The 18,384-nt window shown below is 42.4% G+C and overlaps 1 protein-coding gene across 2 annotated transcripts in view; it reads right to left on the bottom strand.

Annotated features, from left to right (window-relative positions):
* The window catches only part of NR1H4 (nuclear receptor subfamily 1 group H member 4), an 86,420-nt gene that overhangs the window by 27,758 nt on the left and 40,278 nt on the right, over positions 1 to 18,384 (bottom strand). For both annotated transcript variants that reach the window (XM_072146350.1, XM_072146351.1), the window contains 2 exons: positions 7,544 to 7,684; positions 5,085 to 5,218 (listed from right to left, as the gene is read on the bottom strand). In XM_072146350.1, coding sequence (XP_072002451.1) covers positions 5,085 to 5,218; positions 7,544 to 7,684 — 275 coding nt within the window. The remainder of the gene's footprint in view (positions 1 to 5,084; positions 5,219 to 7,543; positions 7,685 to 18,384) is intronic.

The raw sequence follows: 18,384 nt of genomic DNA, 5'->3' as shown, positions 1-18,384 counted from the left end.
GAATACTAGTTCTCTTGAAATGATGATACCATGATATCTGATGAAGAGAACTGAACTAGTATTCTCGAAAGCTCACCATCAAATATACTCAGCCTCAAAGAGGTATTAGGGTACATTTACTAAGACCTATGTGCCAGTTTTCCATCTGACTTTACATGTTCTTTTAGGTGCAAACTGCTTTCACAGGTATTTAAGAACTGCCTGCTCCACAATTGTGACGCACGCAACCCTTTTGTGGCGCAGCTGCACTAGTCTTCTCAGTCGGACCGTGCGCCAGATTTAACATGCGAAGTCCAACAGAATTGTGTCGCAAGCCACTACTTGCCACCAACTAAACTGCCAAACCTGTGAGGTCCCCAAATACATTTGTCCCGAAGCTCATAGAAATATTTTAGATATGTAACAATACTCACAAAAATTAAGACAAATGTGCAACATCCCTGCCAATGCGCATGGCAGAGGAATTGCGAATAAGCCCTTTTCCTATGCAATATATATAGAGGTAATTGAGCAGAGGTAGATTCTGCCTGGATAGGCAAGGGTTAAAGCAATGTTAATGTTGTCATCCAATGATGTTCCACTATTGTAACTGGAGTGTGATTGGAGGAGGAGACCACCTGACTAGGGACCAACTAAACCCTTAGTAAGGGGAAGAGTTAGCTCTCTGGAGATCAAGCTCTCAACACAGGAGGAGCTCAGAGCACATGCTCTGCACACATGCCTTCTAGGCCTCAGCTCAGCAAGCACACACAGAGTGACACAGGACCAACAGGACAAAGCTGCAGCTTCCAGCATTGGACACAGCTACATGCCCCTGCATTCAGGCTGGTGACACCACTCCTGAGGTTCCTCTCCAAAATCACTCCAGCACTTGTACAGAATCGTTTGGCGTGTTGTTACCGTTGGTTCGAATAAAGAACTGTAAGTTACTTTAATGCACAACATTGCCTCCGTCTGGTCCCTGCTACAGCTGCATCACCATCAAGGGCGCCCCATCCATCTACCAGGGACACACACTTCAGACTCTAAGGGCTGCCCCAGGAAGAACCAGTACTACAGCCTCTCCCTCTATATCATTTCTTGCATACACCACCTGCTGGAGACCTGCCAGGCTGTAGGACAGCCCTCCGGTCCCCATACCAAGCACCGTGACACTAGCGTGCCTAGGCCGCCACTGCCAGCCACTCTGGTATTCCGGGCACCGGCTGTCTCCAGGCCCCAAGAAAAGACTAGGCCCCGGTGGGGGATGTTGCAAATGCCTACCACCTTAAACCCCCCCCCCCACCCACACTCCCCTGCCATCAATATTCATCATCCGAATATGTTCTCCTGCATTGCCATTATGCTGTATTGCTTGTTCCTTATGTTGTGTGTGTTTATGTGTATCCCTGCCTCGGAAAGTGTGTACAAAACAATTTCCTGAATTGGGATAGATACATTTTTATTGTATTGTTTTATATCAATTATACTCATTTAGCCTCAAAAATGTATCATGTCTGACAGAGAGAACTAGTATTCTATAAAGATCACCATCAAATATACTCAGTTAGCCTCAAAAAGGTATCATCTGATGTCTTACCTCTTCTTGTGGTTTCCACATGATAGACTTAAAGGGAGGCATTTATCTTTAGGCAGTGGTTTGTGCGGACCTCTATGTGTTAGACTGGCGGGTTTCCAACTGCCTGATTAAGACTGCATTCACACTACCATATGGAGGACGTATGCAAGCTTGCGGCTGTACATAGGTTCCACGTAGACAGCAATGGCTGCACGGAGCGATACGGTGCTGCACATGTGCGGCACCATACCGCTACATACATGGGGAAAAGGACATGTCCTATCTTTCCCCTGTGTTACAGCCCATATGCCATGCATTGCTATGGAGAGCATACGTTGGCGGGCATACATTAATGTGCGTGCAGCCTTATAATCCAGTGTATGTGGAGTGTTAAATGCCTTCCTACGAGAGTATTAGCAGTGTGTGTCATGTGAGAATAGACTGCACGTATGGTTGACATCTGCGCAATTTCAGTCTTTTTGCAATGTTTTTTGATCGGAAGTTAGCTGATATAAGAAACCGCTCCTCAAATTGTGTAAAAATACATATGCAAAGAAGAAGCGGCACTCACCAGTCTCGTGAAAATTATCTTCTTTATTCACAGCAAGTGGTACACAGGGAGGCACGCAGTGCCGCTAAGCCAACGGGCCGTTCGGCGCTTTCTCAAGGCACGAAACGGCCCGTTGACTTAGCGGCACTGCGTGCCTCCCTGTGTACCACTTGCTGTGAATAAAGAAGATCATTTTCACGAGACTGGTGAGTGCTGCTTCTTCTTTGCATATGTATTTGGACTTTTGGACTGTCATTTGAAGCTGAATCACGACCACAGTGATTGCTGTCATACCCTCAACTCCCCACCACCTTCATAGCCGTGATATCTCGTTCGGCCCATGGACTGACTGTGCCCGCACCGTTTCTGTTTTTACTTTTCAAATTGTGTAAAAACTTTCAAATTGTGCAAGACTGAAACAATTGAATGTGGAGAAAGGCAATTGAAATAAAAATTTAAACCCTAAGGTAAAAATCCCACACAGGCCAGACTGTGCTCTATAAACCAGCAATTGTGCAATTGGCAGCATTAATACATGAAATTATACAGGGGAGACTGTCGTTTTCAAATATTCAGGGCACAGCTGTGTAAGCGCCAACACTACAATCCTCCTCCATACCTGCAACAACCCTACAAGCTGCAGCCATGCTGTTTCCAACTCAACGTGCACCAACACTACCAGCCCAAACACTACAAGCTGCAGCCATGTCTCCCACAGCCCGAGTATTCATTTCAATGCCAACAAGCAGGCAATCACCGGCCATTATTCCTCAAAACCACAGTACAAATAACACCAACCACAATCCTGTGCCTCTGGTGGCTTCCTCTGACCAACAACCGACCAGCCCAATGAATCCAGTGGTGAGTCAATTCCAGACATTAATATGCCAACCTGACTTCAAGAAAAAAAAAAAAGGCATTTTTCTATTCTGGAAAAAAAATTCTTGTGTAACAAGTAAGTGTCCATTATACAATATTATTAGAAACAGATCATTTTGCAGTTGCCTTCCCATAAGGGTGTGGTCACACATGGCGCTACAATTTCCTTTGTAAAAGCAACGCTAACACATGGGGTTGGCCTCAGCCCAATTGCATAGGCATTTCCATGGAAATTGTTAAACAGCAATGCCTCGCATTGTTAAAATACAATACAAATATAAACTTGAGCAGGCAGTATGAAGTTGCTGAAAGCTGTGGCTAATTTGAAGATTCCGGGCTACAGTGCCCAAGTTTACCAACTACAACTACAATGTATTATTATGAGTATTGTCAAATTTCAAGAACTTCAAGGACTAGTATCAACATACATCACCACCATGCACCAGATGTAGTAGTGATGGACCCACATACACCACCTCCTATGTGGTATAGTTTTGAGAATTAATTAGCAGTTTTTTTTAAATTATCAGTTGATGTATCTGGTGTTGCACACCCAAGTAGGTTGTTATATGCCGCGTGGTGTATTTTTTCTGACATTGCGTGACTTTAGAGTTGCATTTTTTCTCGTTAAAAAAAATGCTCCCCCAAAAGCTGCATAATGTTTTCTTTGTGAATGGCCTAATAGCAACCATTTCTTCTCTAATATGATGGCTAGTATCTGTCCTCAGTATTGTCTGGATGCTCCAAACCAGGAAAACTGCACCAGCAACCGTATATTTGAACTCAGCACAGAAGCCCCTTCAAAGCAGCAATGTAGATGTTGCTAATAACTGTAATTCCATGGTTGGACATTGTATAAAATTCTTGTGTATTAATGCCAAAAAATTTCGCCAACTGTGTCCAGGACTATAAACCAATGACTGTGGATTCTTTGGATGGCAGGGTTCCCATCTGAATTGTGTTGGTTTAGTTTGTAATTGCTCCTCCATAATATTGTTATTATATTATATCATAATATAATATTTTCAAGTGGTACTAACATGAACTCAAACATTTAACATAACAAATAAGGATTTTACAGTTTGAGAGCTTTTCAGTTTTTCTGCAATTTATCTGAGATTTGCGCCTAAAGATGAATTGCTGGGGTGTCCACTCCTGAGAAGATGGTCATGTGTATTTGATGTTTTCCACTTGATGGTCTTAAAATTAGTTCCAAATGGCTTTATAATCCATTACAGATTGATGGGCAGCAACAATTTCTCTCTAATATCATTGTTGGTATCCATCTTCTTTGGCATTGCCTAGGAGCTCCAAACCAAGAAATTTGCACTGAAAACTGTGTACAGGCAGTCCCCGGGTTACATACAAGATAGGGTCTGTAGGTTTGTTCTTAAGTTGAATTTGTATGTAAGTCGGAACTGTATATTTTATCATTGTAATCCCAGCCAGAACTTTTTTGGTCTCTGCGACAATTGGATTTTAAAAAATGTTGGGTTGTCATAAGAATGAATATTAACACTAAAGCTTCATTACAGACACCTGTGATAACTGTTACAGCTGATTATTGTAGCCTAGGACTAAAGCACAATAAATTACCAATATCCAGAGGTCAGTTTGTAACTAGGGGTTGTATGTAAGTTGAGTGTTCTTAAGTATGTTAAAAATGTTTTTACCAGCAAATATAAGTCACTTTTGCACTAAGCTATGAACACTAGATGCGTGCTTGTTGATAGCAGTTTGATAAATGTTCAATCTTTTGGCCTTTATCTTACATAAAACCACACAACAACATATTTGTGTAGTGTTTAAGATTTTTTTTTTTTTTTTAAAAACCTGTTGACCAAGTCACATGGTATTTATTATTGACTTTAGGGCCATGAAAATAATTGTAAAGGACTTATTTTGCTTGTTTTATAGAAGTATACATAAGTGGTAGAAAACCTCTGCTTCCATTTTCCCTTCCTGTAATGACATCAGTCGTATGTAAATGTCAGATGTCACACAGCAAATATTAAAAGATTGATGCTTGTATCCATCTTCATCCAGACTATTATTTTTAGTTTTTTAATTTATTTTTACTGAGGGTTTTATAAATACCTGACTTGTCCTTGTGGTAGATGTCACATGCTTTATCTCTATAGCATCAATATCTTCACCAAATGATTTTTCAGAGGGGAGCTTAACATTTTTTCTTAGTCGTTTTGACTTGCACTGTATCTCTGTCAGTAAACCTTTGATTTAAAAATAAAACATATTCAGTTACAGGTATTGAATATATTTGCTTTCTATGGTTTTCACAAAATGCTCTACAAAAGCTTTAAATGAATATTCCCACCTTGGATAATTAGGGGAAAAAGACAGGTGATGCCAAAAAATGTCTCCTAGATGCCACCACCCACACATATTTGGATGACTGCAGTCGTCCCCCAAACCCAATTAAATGTCATATCCAGACATATAAAGACTGGAGAGATGGCAGAACATTTACTTTCATTGTCTTCCACTATCAGACAGGTCGTCATTGTCTCCTTCCACCTCATCAATATCACAGTTGACAGAATCCCCCTCCAGTTTTGTGCAGTGCTTCATGATGTCTATAATTACTGTTTGCCTGAGGAAGCATTCTGCTCCACGGCCTTATTCACCATCTACTGACCCCTCCAGCTGCCCCTACTTCCATTTCCCTTTTCTCTCTTTTTTTCAACTTACTCCATCTCCACCTCCCTGACCTTACCACTATCTAAACTAGACCCTTCACCGAGTGTTCCTCCTGTGTGATGCTCTTGATTTCATTTGACCTCCCTGGCTTTCCCCACTCTGCACATTTGTTGGCCCCATTGAGATTTCATTGATTAATTGTTCTTCTCCTCTATTCTTCTTACCTATTTCCCTATTTCTTTCTTTCTTTCTTCACTCTTCCTATCCCTCCCCTTTTCCTCCTTTCAAGGTAATGGCAGGCTCAGTGAAATTTGTTTCTTTTAATCTCAGTGGCTGCGGAAAAACATGCCATGATGCTGAGGAATCACAGGCGATTCCAAGCTCAAATTGCGTTCATGCAGGAGACGAATTTATGACAGAATAAGGTACCCAAGCTGGCTAGTCACCATTTCCTGTTTTTGAGGGATGTTTTGATCCCCCACACTGTTCCTTGGTCCTTATTTACTTAGCTGTTACAAACAGTGACTTTATCAAATCTTTACCTAACTCAGGTAATTTGGCAGCTCTATCAGCCGGTCTGGAGCGCTTGCAAGAGTTCAGGGAGGGCCAATTGTTGGTGGAAGGCTACCTCAATGCAGCTCCTAAACCTGACCTGGATGTCTCTAAGGAAATCTCCATGCTCCCATCTCTGTGCCATTTGTCAGAGCCTGTACTCCCATCGATGGTATTTTAGGGAATGAGATTACTCCTCCTACACAGCCACCTGATTTTTTTTTCCAGGATCAACCATTTTCTGCTCAACCACTTCCACTTGGAAAGGGTGGTCAGCACTGCCATCCCTGCTTCCCCCTTGTACAACCACACACCCATCTCTCTTGCATGGGCTCAGATTGTGGTGATACACCTCAAATGTGCCTGTTATCACCCCTATTAGTTTTTAAATGTAGATCTAAGCTCTTTGTCAAGATCTTGGAAAACCACTTCACGCCCACGGTCCCTGACTTGGTACACCTAGGTAAGAGAGGCTTTGTCCCCACTTGAGAGGCCAGGGATAGCACCACTTTTATTGTCTTTTATTTATTTTTTTTATATTTTTTATTTTAGATATTTGCTTCTTTTTAATAGTTTTTTTTATAAACTTTTCTATTGTACATTTGTTTATGCATAATTGTTCTTATATTCTAAAATCGTATCTACTAAAAATATATTATTACATTAACAACACATAACACCCGACTTACTAGTTAGAAACTGAATTCTGGATGTTGGTAATTTACTATATTTTAGCCTTAGGCTACAATAATCATCTGTAACAGTTATCAGAGGTGTCTGTAAGGAAGCTTTATTGTTAATCCTGGTTTTCATGACAATCCAACATTTTTAAAATCCAATTGTCACAGAGGCCAAAAAAAAAAATTGTCTGTGGCTACAATTATAACATATACAGTTCAGACTTACAAATTCAACTTAAGAACAAACCTACAGAACCTGTATTTATAGGCAGTCCCTGTTTATGTACAGGATAGGTTCTTTAGGTTTGTTCTTAAATTGAATAATGTTGTTCTTAAGTTGAATAATGTATGTAAGTCGGAAAAGGTGTATTTAATCATTGGAACTCTACGAAAAAATTTTTGGTCCCTGTGACAATTGGATGTTTAAAATTTTGTGCTTTTATGGAATAATCAATAAAACTTCATTACAGACACCTTATAGCTGATCATTGCAGCCTGGGACAAAACTAAAGAATTAAGAAAGCTGCACCAGAGGTCACAGTGGGCAGAGATGTCCATCTGTTAATTGGGGTTGTCTGTAAGTCTTGTGTCCTTAAATTGGGGACCGTCTGTCATACAAATTATACAAATTGGAATAACAAGCACACACCTTTATTATTTACTTACATTCAGCCAGCATACCCTTCTCTTTACATTTCCGCAGACGACATTCCTGGCATTTCCTCCTCATGTACATGTCCATTTCACAGTTGCCTCCATTTTTACATTTATAAACAGCATTTTTAGTAATGCTTCTTCTGAAAAATCCTAAAGATACAGAGCATAGTTAATAACCCTTTAGAATTTTCAGAAATTTTGCATAGGGACCCACAAATACAAAAAAAAGGGACCCACAAATACAACTCATCCCAATCCAGTGGATAGATGCATAATCATTGCTCTATTTACTTCTCTACATTCTGCTACAAAATGCCAGAAGTCCCACAGATAAAAATGGAGTTGTGGATGAGCATGGGCACCACCTCTTTAGTGAACTGTTGTCCATATGATCACTGGAGCTCAGAAATCAGACATTTTGTTTACTATCCTGTGGATAAGGGATTTCTCTGACTATAAGACGCACTGGACCATAAGACGCACCAAGGTTTTAGAGGAGGAAAAATAAGAAAAAAAGTTTTTTTCCCCAAATAGTATGCTAAATATTTAATAAAGTAACAGTAAAGTAACTGGGCGGTGCAATGCAGCCATGTTCCTCTTTGGAGAGGGGCAGGGGCGAGCAGCGGTCACCCCCTCCTCCTCTCCCGGACACCGCCGTCTATCTTTAGATCGAATTATGCGGAGACTTAGTCATTGGGTCTCAAGAGTTACCAGGGCTGTATAGGTATGAGTACATGTGACAAATGCTTACAAGAGCTTACAATCTATGAGGAGGAGGGGACAGAGGAGGTGACAGTGCTTGTACAAAGGTCACAAGAACTTACAATCTCTGAGGAGGAGGGGGACAAAGGAGATGTCAGTGCTTGTACAATGGCCACAAGAGCTTACAATCTATGAGGAGAGCACACAGGAGATGACAGTCCTTGTACAATGGCCACAAGAGCTTACAATCTATGAGGAGGAGGGGACACAGGAGGTGACAGTCCTTGTACAATGGCCACAAGAGCTTACAATCTATGAGGATGAGGAGGACAGAGGAGATGACAGTGCTTGTACAATGGTCACAAGAGCTTACAATCTATGAGGAGGAGAGGACACAGGAGATGACAGTCCTTGTACAATGGCCACAAGAGCTTGGTCTGTGGGGTAAGGTACCTTTACAAGACAGCAGCCACTACAAACCAGACTACAAGTGGCTAGTAGTGTAGATTTGTAACTAGAGATGAGCGAGCACTAAAATGCTCGGGTACTCGTTATTCGAGAGGAACTTTTCCCGATGCTCGAGTGCTCGTCTCGAATAACGAGCCCCATTGAAGTCAATGGGAGACTCAAGCATTTTTCAAGGGGACCAAGGATCTGCACAGGGAAGCTTGGCCAAACACCTGGAAACCTCAGAAAAGGATGGAAACACCATGGAAATGGACAGGAAACAGCAGGGGCAGCATGCATGGATGCCTTTGAGGCTGCTTAATCGCACCATTATGCCAAAAGTATGGGCAACAGCATGGCAATGACAGAGTGACCGAATGAGGCTAGATAGCATCTAAAACATCCAATAATTGACCCTGACACTATAGGGGACTATGCAGAGGCAGCGGCAGGCTAGAGAGTGTCTTGGCAACATACCCCAAATGGACTCAGGCTTAAAACCAATGGGTGGCAGAGAGGAACCAAAGGAGGTGAGCAAGAAGCGCTCAAATAATATCGGTAAGTGATAAAAGTTTGCCAGTATATTTTGTGGATTACACAGCAGGGTGGCGACAAAGTTAACAAGTTTGACGAGGAAGCCATGAAAACAACCCAAAATTCTGCCTGACACAGCTCGTTTGATAAGGGGACAATGTATGGAGGCAGTGAACTAGTAGTAGATTAAAGGTGCTGCAGTTAAAACTATGTTAGTTGGATCTTGGGATGGAGCTGGCGCTCCGCTGCCAGGCGAGCTTTCGCCAATCCAAGCCCCTGTCTCTAGGCTACTCCCCAAACAGCACTTCTAAGAACCTTTTGTATAAGATCAAGTGTAGTAGCGTTCTTATAAGTTTGGGTTCTGGCGGGTGAGGGGAATGTAAACAGATGCGCAAGAAGCGCTGAAATAATATTGGTAAATGATAAAAGTTTGCCAGTATATTTTGTGGATTACACAGCAGGGTGGCGAGAAAGTTAACATGGAAGCCATGAAAACAATCCAAAATTCTGCCTGACACAGCTCGTTTGATAAGGGGACCATGTATGGAGGCAGCTATATGGACTACTTTTGGAGGCAGCTATGGCGATGACGTGTGGAGGTAGCAATGGAGACAACGTGTGAAGGCAGCTAAAAAGACGACGTGTGGAGGCTGCTATGGAGACAATTTAATTTGGATAGTGCCTGTATGTGGCAGTCCAAAAAAGTTTTCAAACCAGAGGAGCAGGTAGCTGGTCCTCCAGAAAAATTACATAGATTGAGTGCCTGTATGTGGCAGTCCAAAAAAGTTTTCAAACCAGAGGAGCAGGTAGCTGGTCCTCCAGAAAAATTACATAGATTGAGTGCCTGTATGTGGCAGTCCAAAAAAGTTTTCAAACCAGAGGAGCAGGTAGCTGGTCCTCCAAAAAGATTAAATAAATTGAGTGCCTGTATGTGGCAGTCCAAAAAAGTTTTCAAACCAGAGGAGCAGGTAGCTGGTCCTCCAGAAAAATTACATAGATTGAGTGCCTGTATGTGGCAGTCCAAAAAAGTTTTCAAACCAGAGGAGCAGGTAGCTGGTCCTCCAAAAAGATTAAATAAATTGAGTGCCTGTATGTGGCAGTCCAAAAAAGTTTTCAAACCAGAGGAGCAGGTAGCTGGTCCTCCAGAAAAATTACATAGATTGAGTGCCTGTATGTGGCAGTCCAAAAAAGTTTTCAAACCAGAGGAGCAGGTAGCTGGTCCTCCAGAAAAATTACATAGATTGAGTGCCTGTATGTGGCACTCCCAAAAATTGTTTAAAACAGAGGACAGGGTAGTTGGCCCTCCAGTACTATAGCCAGAGCCAGTTGGCCCTGGCAAAAAAATAGCCAGTTTCCTCTGCTTTAGTGTACAAAGAGGAGGAGAAGGAGGACAATGAGGAGGAGGAGTGCATACATTATTCAGGTTCAGCTTCTTTCACCTGGTGGAGAATGGAAATGCGGAGAAATCCAGGCTTTATTCATCTTGATAAGCGTCAGCCTGTCAGCGCTGTCAGTCGACAGGCGTGTACGCTTATCGGTGATGATGCCACCAGCTGCACTGAAAACCCGCTCGGACAACACGCTAGCGGCAGGGCAGGCAAGAACCTCCAAGGCGTACAGCGCCAGTTCGTGCCACATGTCCAGCTTTGAAACCCAGTAGTTGTAGGGAGCTGTGTGATCATTTAGGACGATGGTATGGTCAGCTACATACTCCCTCACCATCTTTCTGTAAAGATCAGCCCTACTCTGCCGAGACTGGGGACAGGTGACAGTGTCTTGCTGGGGTGACATAAAACTGGCAAAGGCCTTGTAAAGCGTACCCCTGCCAGTGCTGGACAAGCTGCCTGGTCGCCTACTCTCCCTCGCTACTTGTCCCGCAGAACCCCTGCTGATCCTGGTTTGGCAAAGGTTGCACACCACAGTCCGTCGGTCATCCGGTGTTTCTTTAAAGAACCTCCAGACTTCTGAAAATCTAGCCCTCGCCACGGGAGCTTGACTACGGGCAACATTTGGCGCTGATGCACCAGCTCTGGCCCTGCCTCTCCGTCTGGCCCCACCACTGCCTCTTCCAACCTGTTCTGCTATAGGAATCGCCTCCGTCTCAGAAGCACTGTGTTCACCCGGCCTATCAACCCAGCTTGGGTCTGTCACCTCATCATCCTCCGATCCCTCAGTCTGCTCCCCCCTCGGACTTCCTGCCCTGACAACAACTTCACCACTGTCTGACAACCGTGTCTCCTCATCGTCCGACACCTCTTTACACACTTCTTCCACTACGTGAATAATGTCATCATCACCCACAGACTGCGACTGGTGGAAAACCTAGGCATCGGAAAATAGCTCAGCAGCAGCAGGACAAGTGGTTTGTGACTGTGGGAAGGGTCCAGAAAACAGTTCCTCAGAGTATGCCGGTTCAAATGCCAAATTTTGGTGGGAGGGGGCAGACTGGGGGGAAGGAGGCTGAGGTGGAGGAGCTGGAGCAGTGCCGATTTCGGTGACATGGGTGGACTGCGTGGAAGACTGACTGGTGGACAAATGGCTAGAAGCATTGTCCACAATCCACGACATCACCTCTTCGCACTGTTCTGGCCTCAACAGTGCTCTACCACGAGTCCCAGTAACTTGAGACATGATGAACCTAGGGAGTGTGCCTCTGCGGCGTTCCCCTGCTCCCCCATCAGCAGGTGGTGTCTCACCCCGCCCAGGACCACGGCCTCTGACCCCTGCAGTAGTTGGACGCCCACGTCCACGCCCTCGTCCTCTACCCCTAGCCCTCGGGTTAAACATTTTCCAAATTAAAGTGTAAACTTGAAAAAAAAAAAATTTCTGTTTATTTTTTTTTAGTTTTTTATTTTTTTTAACAAAACGATGCTATCCTATTGCTATGGCTAGTTTCTAACCTACACTGACAGCACACAACTGGATTTTGTGCTTTGCAAGATGAGTTTGAGCTATAAAATGAAATAAAGGTAAAAAAAAAAAAAAATCAGCAGACTCTGCCTAATTCTACTCAAACCCCTAATAAATTGTCCCACTTCGGTGTTTGAGGTGGATATGTGTGTCACTAAGAGCTAAACACAACGGTCGCAGGTCTCCCAACAAATTCCTCACAGTATGGTACTAGCTGCACTACTAATGCCAGCAAGCCCAGCCACAAGCAAACAAAAAAAAGGAAAATATAACGCTATTGTAGGCCTAAGTAAGCCGTTGGGGTTCTCCTATGGCTATTTTGTAGCCTACAATGAGAGCACACTGCTTTGCAAGATGAGTTTGAGCTATAAAATGAAATACAGCTAAAAAAAAAAAAAAATCAGCAGACTCTGCCTAATTCTACTCAAACCCCTAATAAATTGTCCCACTTCGGTGTTTGAGGTGGATATGCGTGTCACTAAGAGCTAAACACAACGGTCGCAGGTCTCCCAGCAAATTCCTCACAGTATGGTACTAGCTGCACTACTAGTGCCAGCAAGCCCAGCCACAAGCAAATTAAAAAAAAAAAAAAGTATAACGTTATTGTAGCCCTAAGAAGGGCTGTTGGGTTCTTGTAGAATCACTCCTGCCTAACACTATTCTAATAGAACACCCTAACGCTTTCCCTGACCAGCAGCAGCTCTCTCCCTAGCGGCATCCAGACACAGAATGATCCGAGCAGCGCAGGCAGGGGCTAGTCTATTCCAGGGTCACCTGATCTGGCCAGCCAACCACTGCTATCGACGTGTAAGGGTACCACGTCATGCTGGGTGGAGTGCAGAGTCTCTTGGCTTGTGATTGGCTCTGTTTCTGGTCGCCAGAAAGCAAAACGGCGGGAGGCGCCATTTTCTCGAGCGGGCGAAGTATTCTTCCGAGCAACAAGCAGTTTCGAGTACGCTAATGCTCGAACGAGCATCAAGCTCGGACGAGTATGTTCGCTCATCTCTATTTGTAACATGTTAGCCATGGAGAGCAGAAGAAGACAAGTGGTTAAGAGTGTGAGAGCAGAGACCTGGGGGAAGAGAGCACTAATCACTTATCTGATCCTGTCAGGAGAGAAGTTACAGGTCAGACACTACACACAGGCTGTACAGGCTCCTCTTCTCACACTCTGCCGGCAGCCTTCATCTTCTCTCTGAGCCTCCTGGGCTACTTACAAGCCCAGCGGGGATTGGCCAGAGTCGGTGCCTTTCTCCTCCCCCTCTCCACTGCTACGGCGCTCCTGCTCTGCCACAAAGCTTTGTATCGGTGCCCTGAGGACTGCAGAGCTAGCAGAGCGCTGCCGTCCTCCATACCCTCCAGCAGTGGAGGGCTGAGAAGAGGAGAGGAGCGCTCTGTGAAGTGCTGCGCTTACTGCCAGCATCAGCTGGCAGAGTGCAGCCGGGTGCCCTCCATTCCCTTCTGCAGCTACATCCGGACTATAAGACGCACCACTGTTTTTTCCCCATTTTCCCCAGAAAATATGGTAAGTCATTAGCCAGGCCCCACATTTGTCTCCATATTCAAAGAAGCCATTTTGCATGCGCTCTCTGGCGCAACAATATTTCTAATCCAAAATGGATGGAGGGGGTAGATTACACAAATGTTCTCATCAATATAACTCAATCAATAAAAATATTTTTTGTCATTTATATACTACTAAGAGTGTTCAACATTTTTTTAAATTAATCAAGCAAGATATACAAGCAATACAATTTAAAACTTTTGTTTCTACATTATTCCACAATAAATATAAAAAAAATCTATATTCATAGAATTGTGAAGTCATAATAATAATAATAATAATAATAATAATAATTCTTTATACAGATTACGCAGCGCTGCACAGTTTGCCAAATCGGTCCCTGTCCCCAATGGTGCTCAAAATCTAATCAAGTCCCTTCAACATTTAGCAAATCAAGCAACGTAATGCTGTGGCTGAGGCACAAAAAGTGTTTCGTGAGAAGCTGTTCTCACTAGCGTTTTCACATTTTATCAAAAAACGGAGGGAAAAAAAATAAAATAAATTCACATTTCGAGGCAAGGACTGAACATAATGGGAGTAGTAGTATGGAGCCTGCTCCGTCCTTGTGTACAGATAGCAGAAGAAGGCGCGTTATATGAATAACGGATGGTATAGAATAGTGCTCATCATTAGTCTGTAACATTTTACATACCGGATTGCCTTGCTCCACTTCTGTATTTCCAACATCAACATTAAAGCACACCTCAAGGTTGATAATAATTGAAATCTGTTCAAGACTTAAGGTTCAATTATTTTTTACTGTTTTTACCTAGTGTCCTAATATTTGTTTCTTTTCATTTTTAAATCCATGAATGTTAAGTAATTTTTGATGGGATCCCTTTAACTTATCAATGAAATTTTGTTTAATTTTAATTGTTCTTTAATTTGATTTTGCACTATTTACCATATATCATAAATTAACCGTATATACTCGAGTATAAGCCAAGGTACCTATTTTTACCACCGAAAACGGGAAAAACCTGTTGACTTGAGTATAAGCCGAGGGTGGGAAATGCATTGGTCACAGCCTTCCCAGTATATAGCCAGCCCTCTGTAATATATAACCAGCTATTCCCCTGTAGTATATAGCCAGGCAGCCCCTTTAGCATATAGCCAGCCATTTTTAGTATATAGCCATCCATCCCCCTTTAGTATATAGCCAGCCCCCGTGTAGTATACAGCTAGCCAGCCCCGAGTTTGCGCAGCACAACAAAAAATAAGTACTTACCTTTCCGAAAACTTGCTTCAGCTCCGGGTCAACGATGGGTCTGGGTCCGTACATGCAGTGTTGCTGGCACACTTTATGATGTTAGCGGCGGCTGATGTCATAGCAGCGCAGACACTGCACCTGGACCTGAACAAGAAGACTTTTTTCCTGACTTAAGTATAAGCCAAGTTTCAGTTTTTCAGTACATTTTTTGTGCTGAAAAAATCTGCTTGTTCTCATGTATAAATGGTACAAATAGTCTTTTTTCTACAAGCCATTACAGTAACAATGATGATAATAAACTGCTGGTATTTGTGTGGTGGACGGGTCATGCAGTCATTACTGTCTATATACTCCCTCAGTCATAACCTATTCCTTATGAGCGGTTAGAGGGATGCGCGGGTGTCTTTGCCACCTTCTAATGACTGCAATGCCCCTTCATCTGCCAGAAACCAACAGAGACAGGAGCTAACAGGTATTCCCTGCTCTGCTGGCGGAAGGGATCATTTTGCTGTGGGAGTTGTATTTTAAAATGTATTAAAACACAATAAAACCTAAAACCTAAATGTATTAAAACACAATAAAACCTATATAAATTTTGCATCACCATGATTGTACTGAACCAAAGAATAAAGTAAACATATCGATTGGAGCCCAGAGTGACAGAAATTAGTTTTTTTGCCAATGTTACCATGTTGGGAATTTTTTTCTAGCTTCCCAGTACACGGCATGGAATAATAGTCATTAAGAAGTACAATTTTTAAGCAGAATATAAGCTCTCACACAGCTCTATATACAGAAAAATGAAAAAGTTATTGATTTTTGAATGTGGTGAGTAAAATATGAGCGAAAAGGGACTGCAACACGAAAAGGGTAATATATTTACAAGAGGAATGTAATTCACTTGTTTTTTCAATTCCAGAAGTTTTATTTCAACAGAAATCTATTCATGCATACACATTTATACAGATGCGTTCAATGTTACCACAAGATAACAAAGGGACAAGTACAAAACAGCACAACTGGGAAAGAAAGGACAGACACCACATTAAATGACCGTATCATGAGAGTGAGAGGCTTATAAATACAAAACAAAATGACGCACAACTAGTTTCTAAATAAATGCCACAATTTCCAAGTCTTAATAAAGAACTTGTATGTTCTATTAGCCCAACTGACCAATTCCTGTAGCCTTGTAGATCTGGTCAACTTTACCTAACCATGAACTGAGGGTGGATCTCTACTAAGCCAATGTAGTGAATTTAGCGGCTTGAACTAGGGTTGTGATTTACCCCTCAGAGACCATGTTGAGTGTGGAAGCCACAGAAGACTGGGTCAAAACTACCTTTTTCCTAACAATTTATTTCATCGTTTGTTGCAGAAAGATTGAATCATAGAACAACCCCAAAATATGTGCAAATTTGTCCCGCCAGGCTGTTCACACCTCCAACAGAGAGGTGCAAGAGTCCCATTTAATATAGAAGGGAGGGCGCTTTGTAACACCTTGTTATAATTTTACAAGAATTCTCTTAACACAACGTGAGAAACCATGCATATTTCTTAGTATATTTTTAACCTTTTCTTTGTTAAGTAAGACCTGCATTTATTTTTCCCATTGTGGGATAAATGCTTCTGGTAATTCAACTTGCTATAGACAGCAAACCTTTAAATACAGGAGATTGCGAAATGACTTCTTGCAGCCATGTGATAGGGACCACGTTTTATAATGAATTAGTAATTTATCAATGTAAAAATAGAACTGCTTTACTTATTTTGCACAATATAAACATGAAAAAAAAAATTCAAGGATACATACAAAAATGTTACAAAGAAAATTGTTAAAACTACGTAAAACATTTTTTTAGTGTACAGTAAGAATAGAAAATGAGTAAAACAGCCACCAGTATCACCAATAGTTAAAAATAGTTAAAAATCTACCATCACAATCAAGCATGATAAATCAGGGACACTTACTCATAGATCCAGGCACCCTGACTGTGACAATCTTTATATTTGTTATCCATAGCCTTATTCCTTCTAAAATCAACTTGTATAATTATGCTAATTAGTCTGTAGGGCTCTTGTTGGAAGGGTTGGCATGAGCACTGGGAATACCCAGGCAAGTGCTGGGGCCCAGGGCTGCTGGGGGGGGGGGGGTTCTTAAGGCTGTACATAGGGGTGAGGGGCTTTATATAAAATATTTGTGAGGGGCTGTTTGGTATGATAAGCTAGGGAATATTTTAGGGAACCAGGAGACTGTTTCAGTTTCTGAATCTTTAATGCCGCCACATGAGTTCACTGCAAAGAGGCCCAATAAGGCTCAGTCACCAAGGGGCCTACTAAAACCTTGACCCGGCCCTGCTTGCGGGTGTTTCCAAAGCCCCTCAATACTGTTGCTTTATGGAGTGCTACAATAATCAGAACATATCTCCCCTCCCCTGCTCTTTCTGCTGCTGCTAGATTACACAGGCAGAGGGAAGAGGGAGAGAGCAGGGGGTTGGGTGAGATATGTTCTTCTCATTGTAACATCCTGTAAATTTGCTCCTGGAGCCCTTCTCGCTCATTAGCATCATTTTAAAAGTTGATTTTAGAAGGAAGTAGGCTATGGATAGAAAATATAAGAAGATTACCACAATCACAGTGCCTGGATATATAAGTAAGTGACCCTGGTTTATCATGGTTGATTTTGATGGAAGCTTTTCTTTATGAAACCAAACCTTAGAAAAACAATTAACAATTTACATTTTACATTTCAATCAATTAAAGATTACTGGGGTGTAAAAAAATTAACTTTTACAATTTTGCTAATGAACATAATTGGCAAGCCCAAACCTTCTGCGATCTGGCTTTACAGACTGTTACATTGTCTCACCCTCCTCCCTGCTCCTTCAGCACTGTGCAATTTTAGCAAGCTGGAGGCTATATAGCAATATAGGGCGAGGTATGTAGAAGAAAAAAACACATGTAGGTCTCTGTCTAGAGCAGTGATGGCGAACCTTTTAGAGACAGGGTGCCCAAACAACAGCCAAAATCCACTTATTTACCACGAAGTGCCAACGTGGCATTTTAAGCAGTAACTTATTGCTACCTGTTCTTCCACATCTTTCAATCGTATCGACCCCCTAAGGCAGTGATGGCTAACCTATGGCACTGGTGCCAGAGGTGGCACTCAGAGCCCTTTCAGTGGGCACCCCTGCCATCACCAGAGATGACTCCAGGTATCTTTCTGCAGTCCCAGACAGCCCAGGACTTGTTGTGCACAGAGCTATTTTAAAGTGACAGCTGTACCTGGGACTATTTTCTGCTTTATTCGTGTCCTCAGGTGCTGGTATCAATGAAAACTGTGACAGAAAAGGGAGTATAAATCACAAATTACATTTCTGTGTTGGCAATTTGCGATAAATAAGCGGGTCTTTGTTGTAGTTTGGGCACTCGGCCTCTAAAAGGTTTGCCATCACTGCCCTAAGGTCACCAATACAGTTGAAA

The sequence above is a fragment of the Engystomops pustulosus genome, chromosome 4 (genome assembly GCF_040894005.1).
Source record: "Engystomops pustulosus chromosome 4, aEngPut4.maternal, whole genome shotgun sequence".
In the NCBI taxonomy this organism is placed as follows: Eukaryota; Metazoa; Chordata; class Amphibia; order Anura; family Leptodactylidae; genus Engystomops; species Engystomops pustulosus.
Note: the sequence above shows the minus strand (reverse complement) of the source record. Positions and strands in the feature narration are given on the sequence as shown.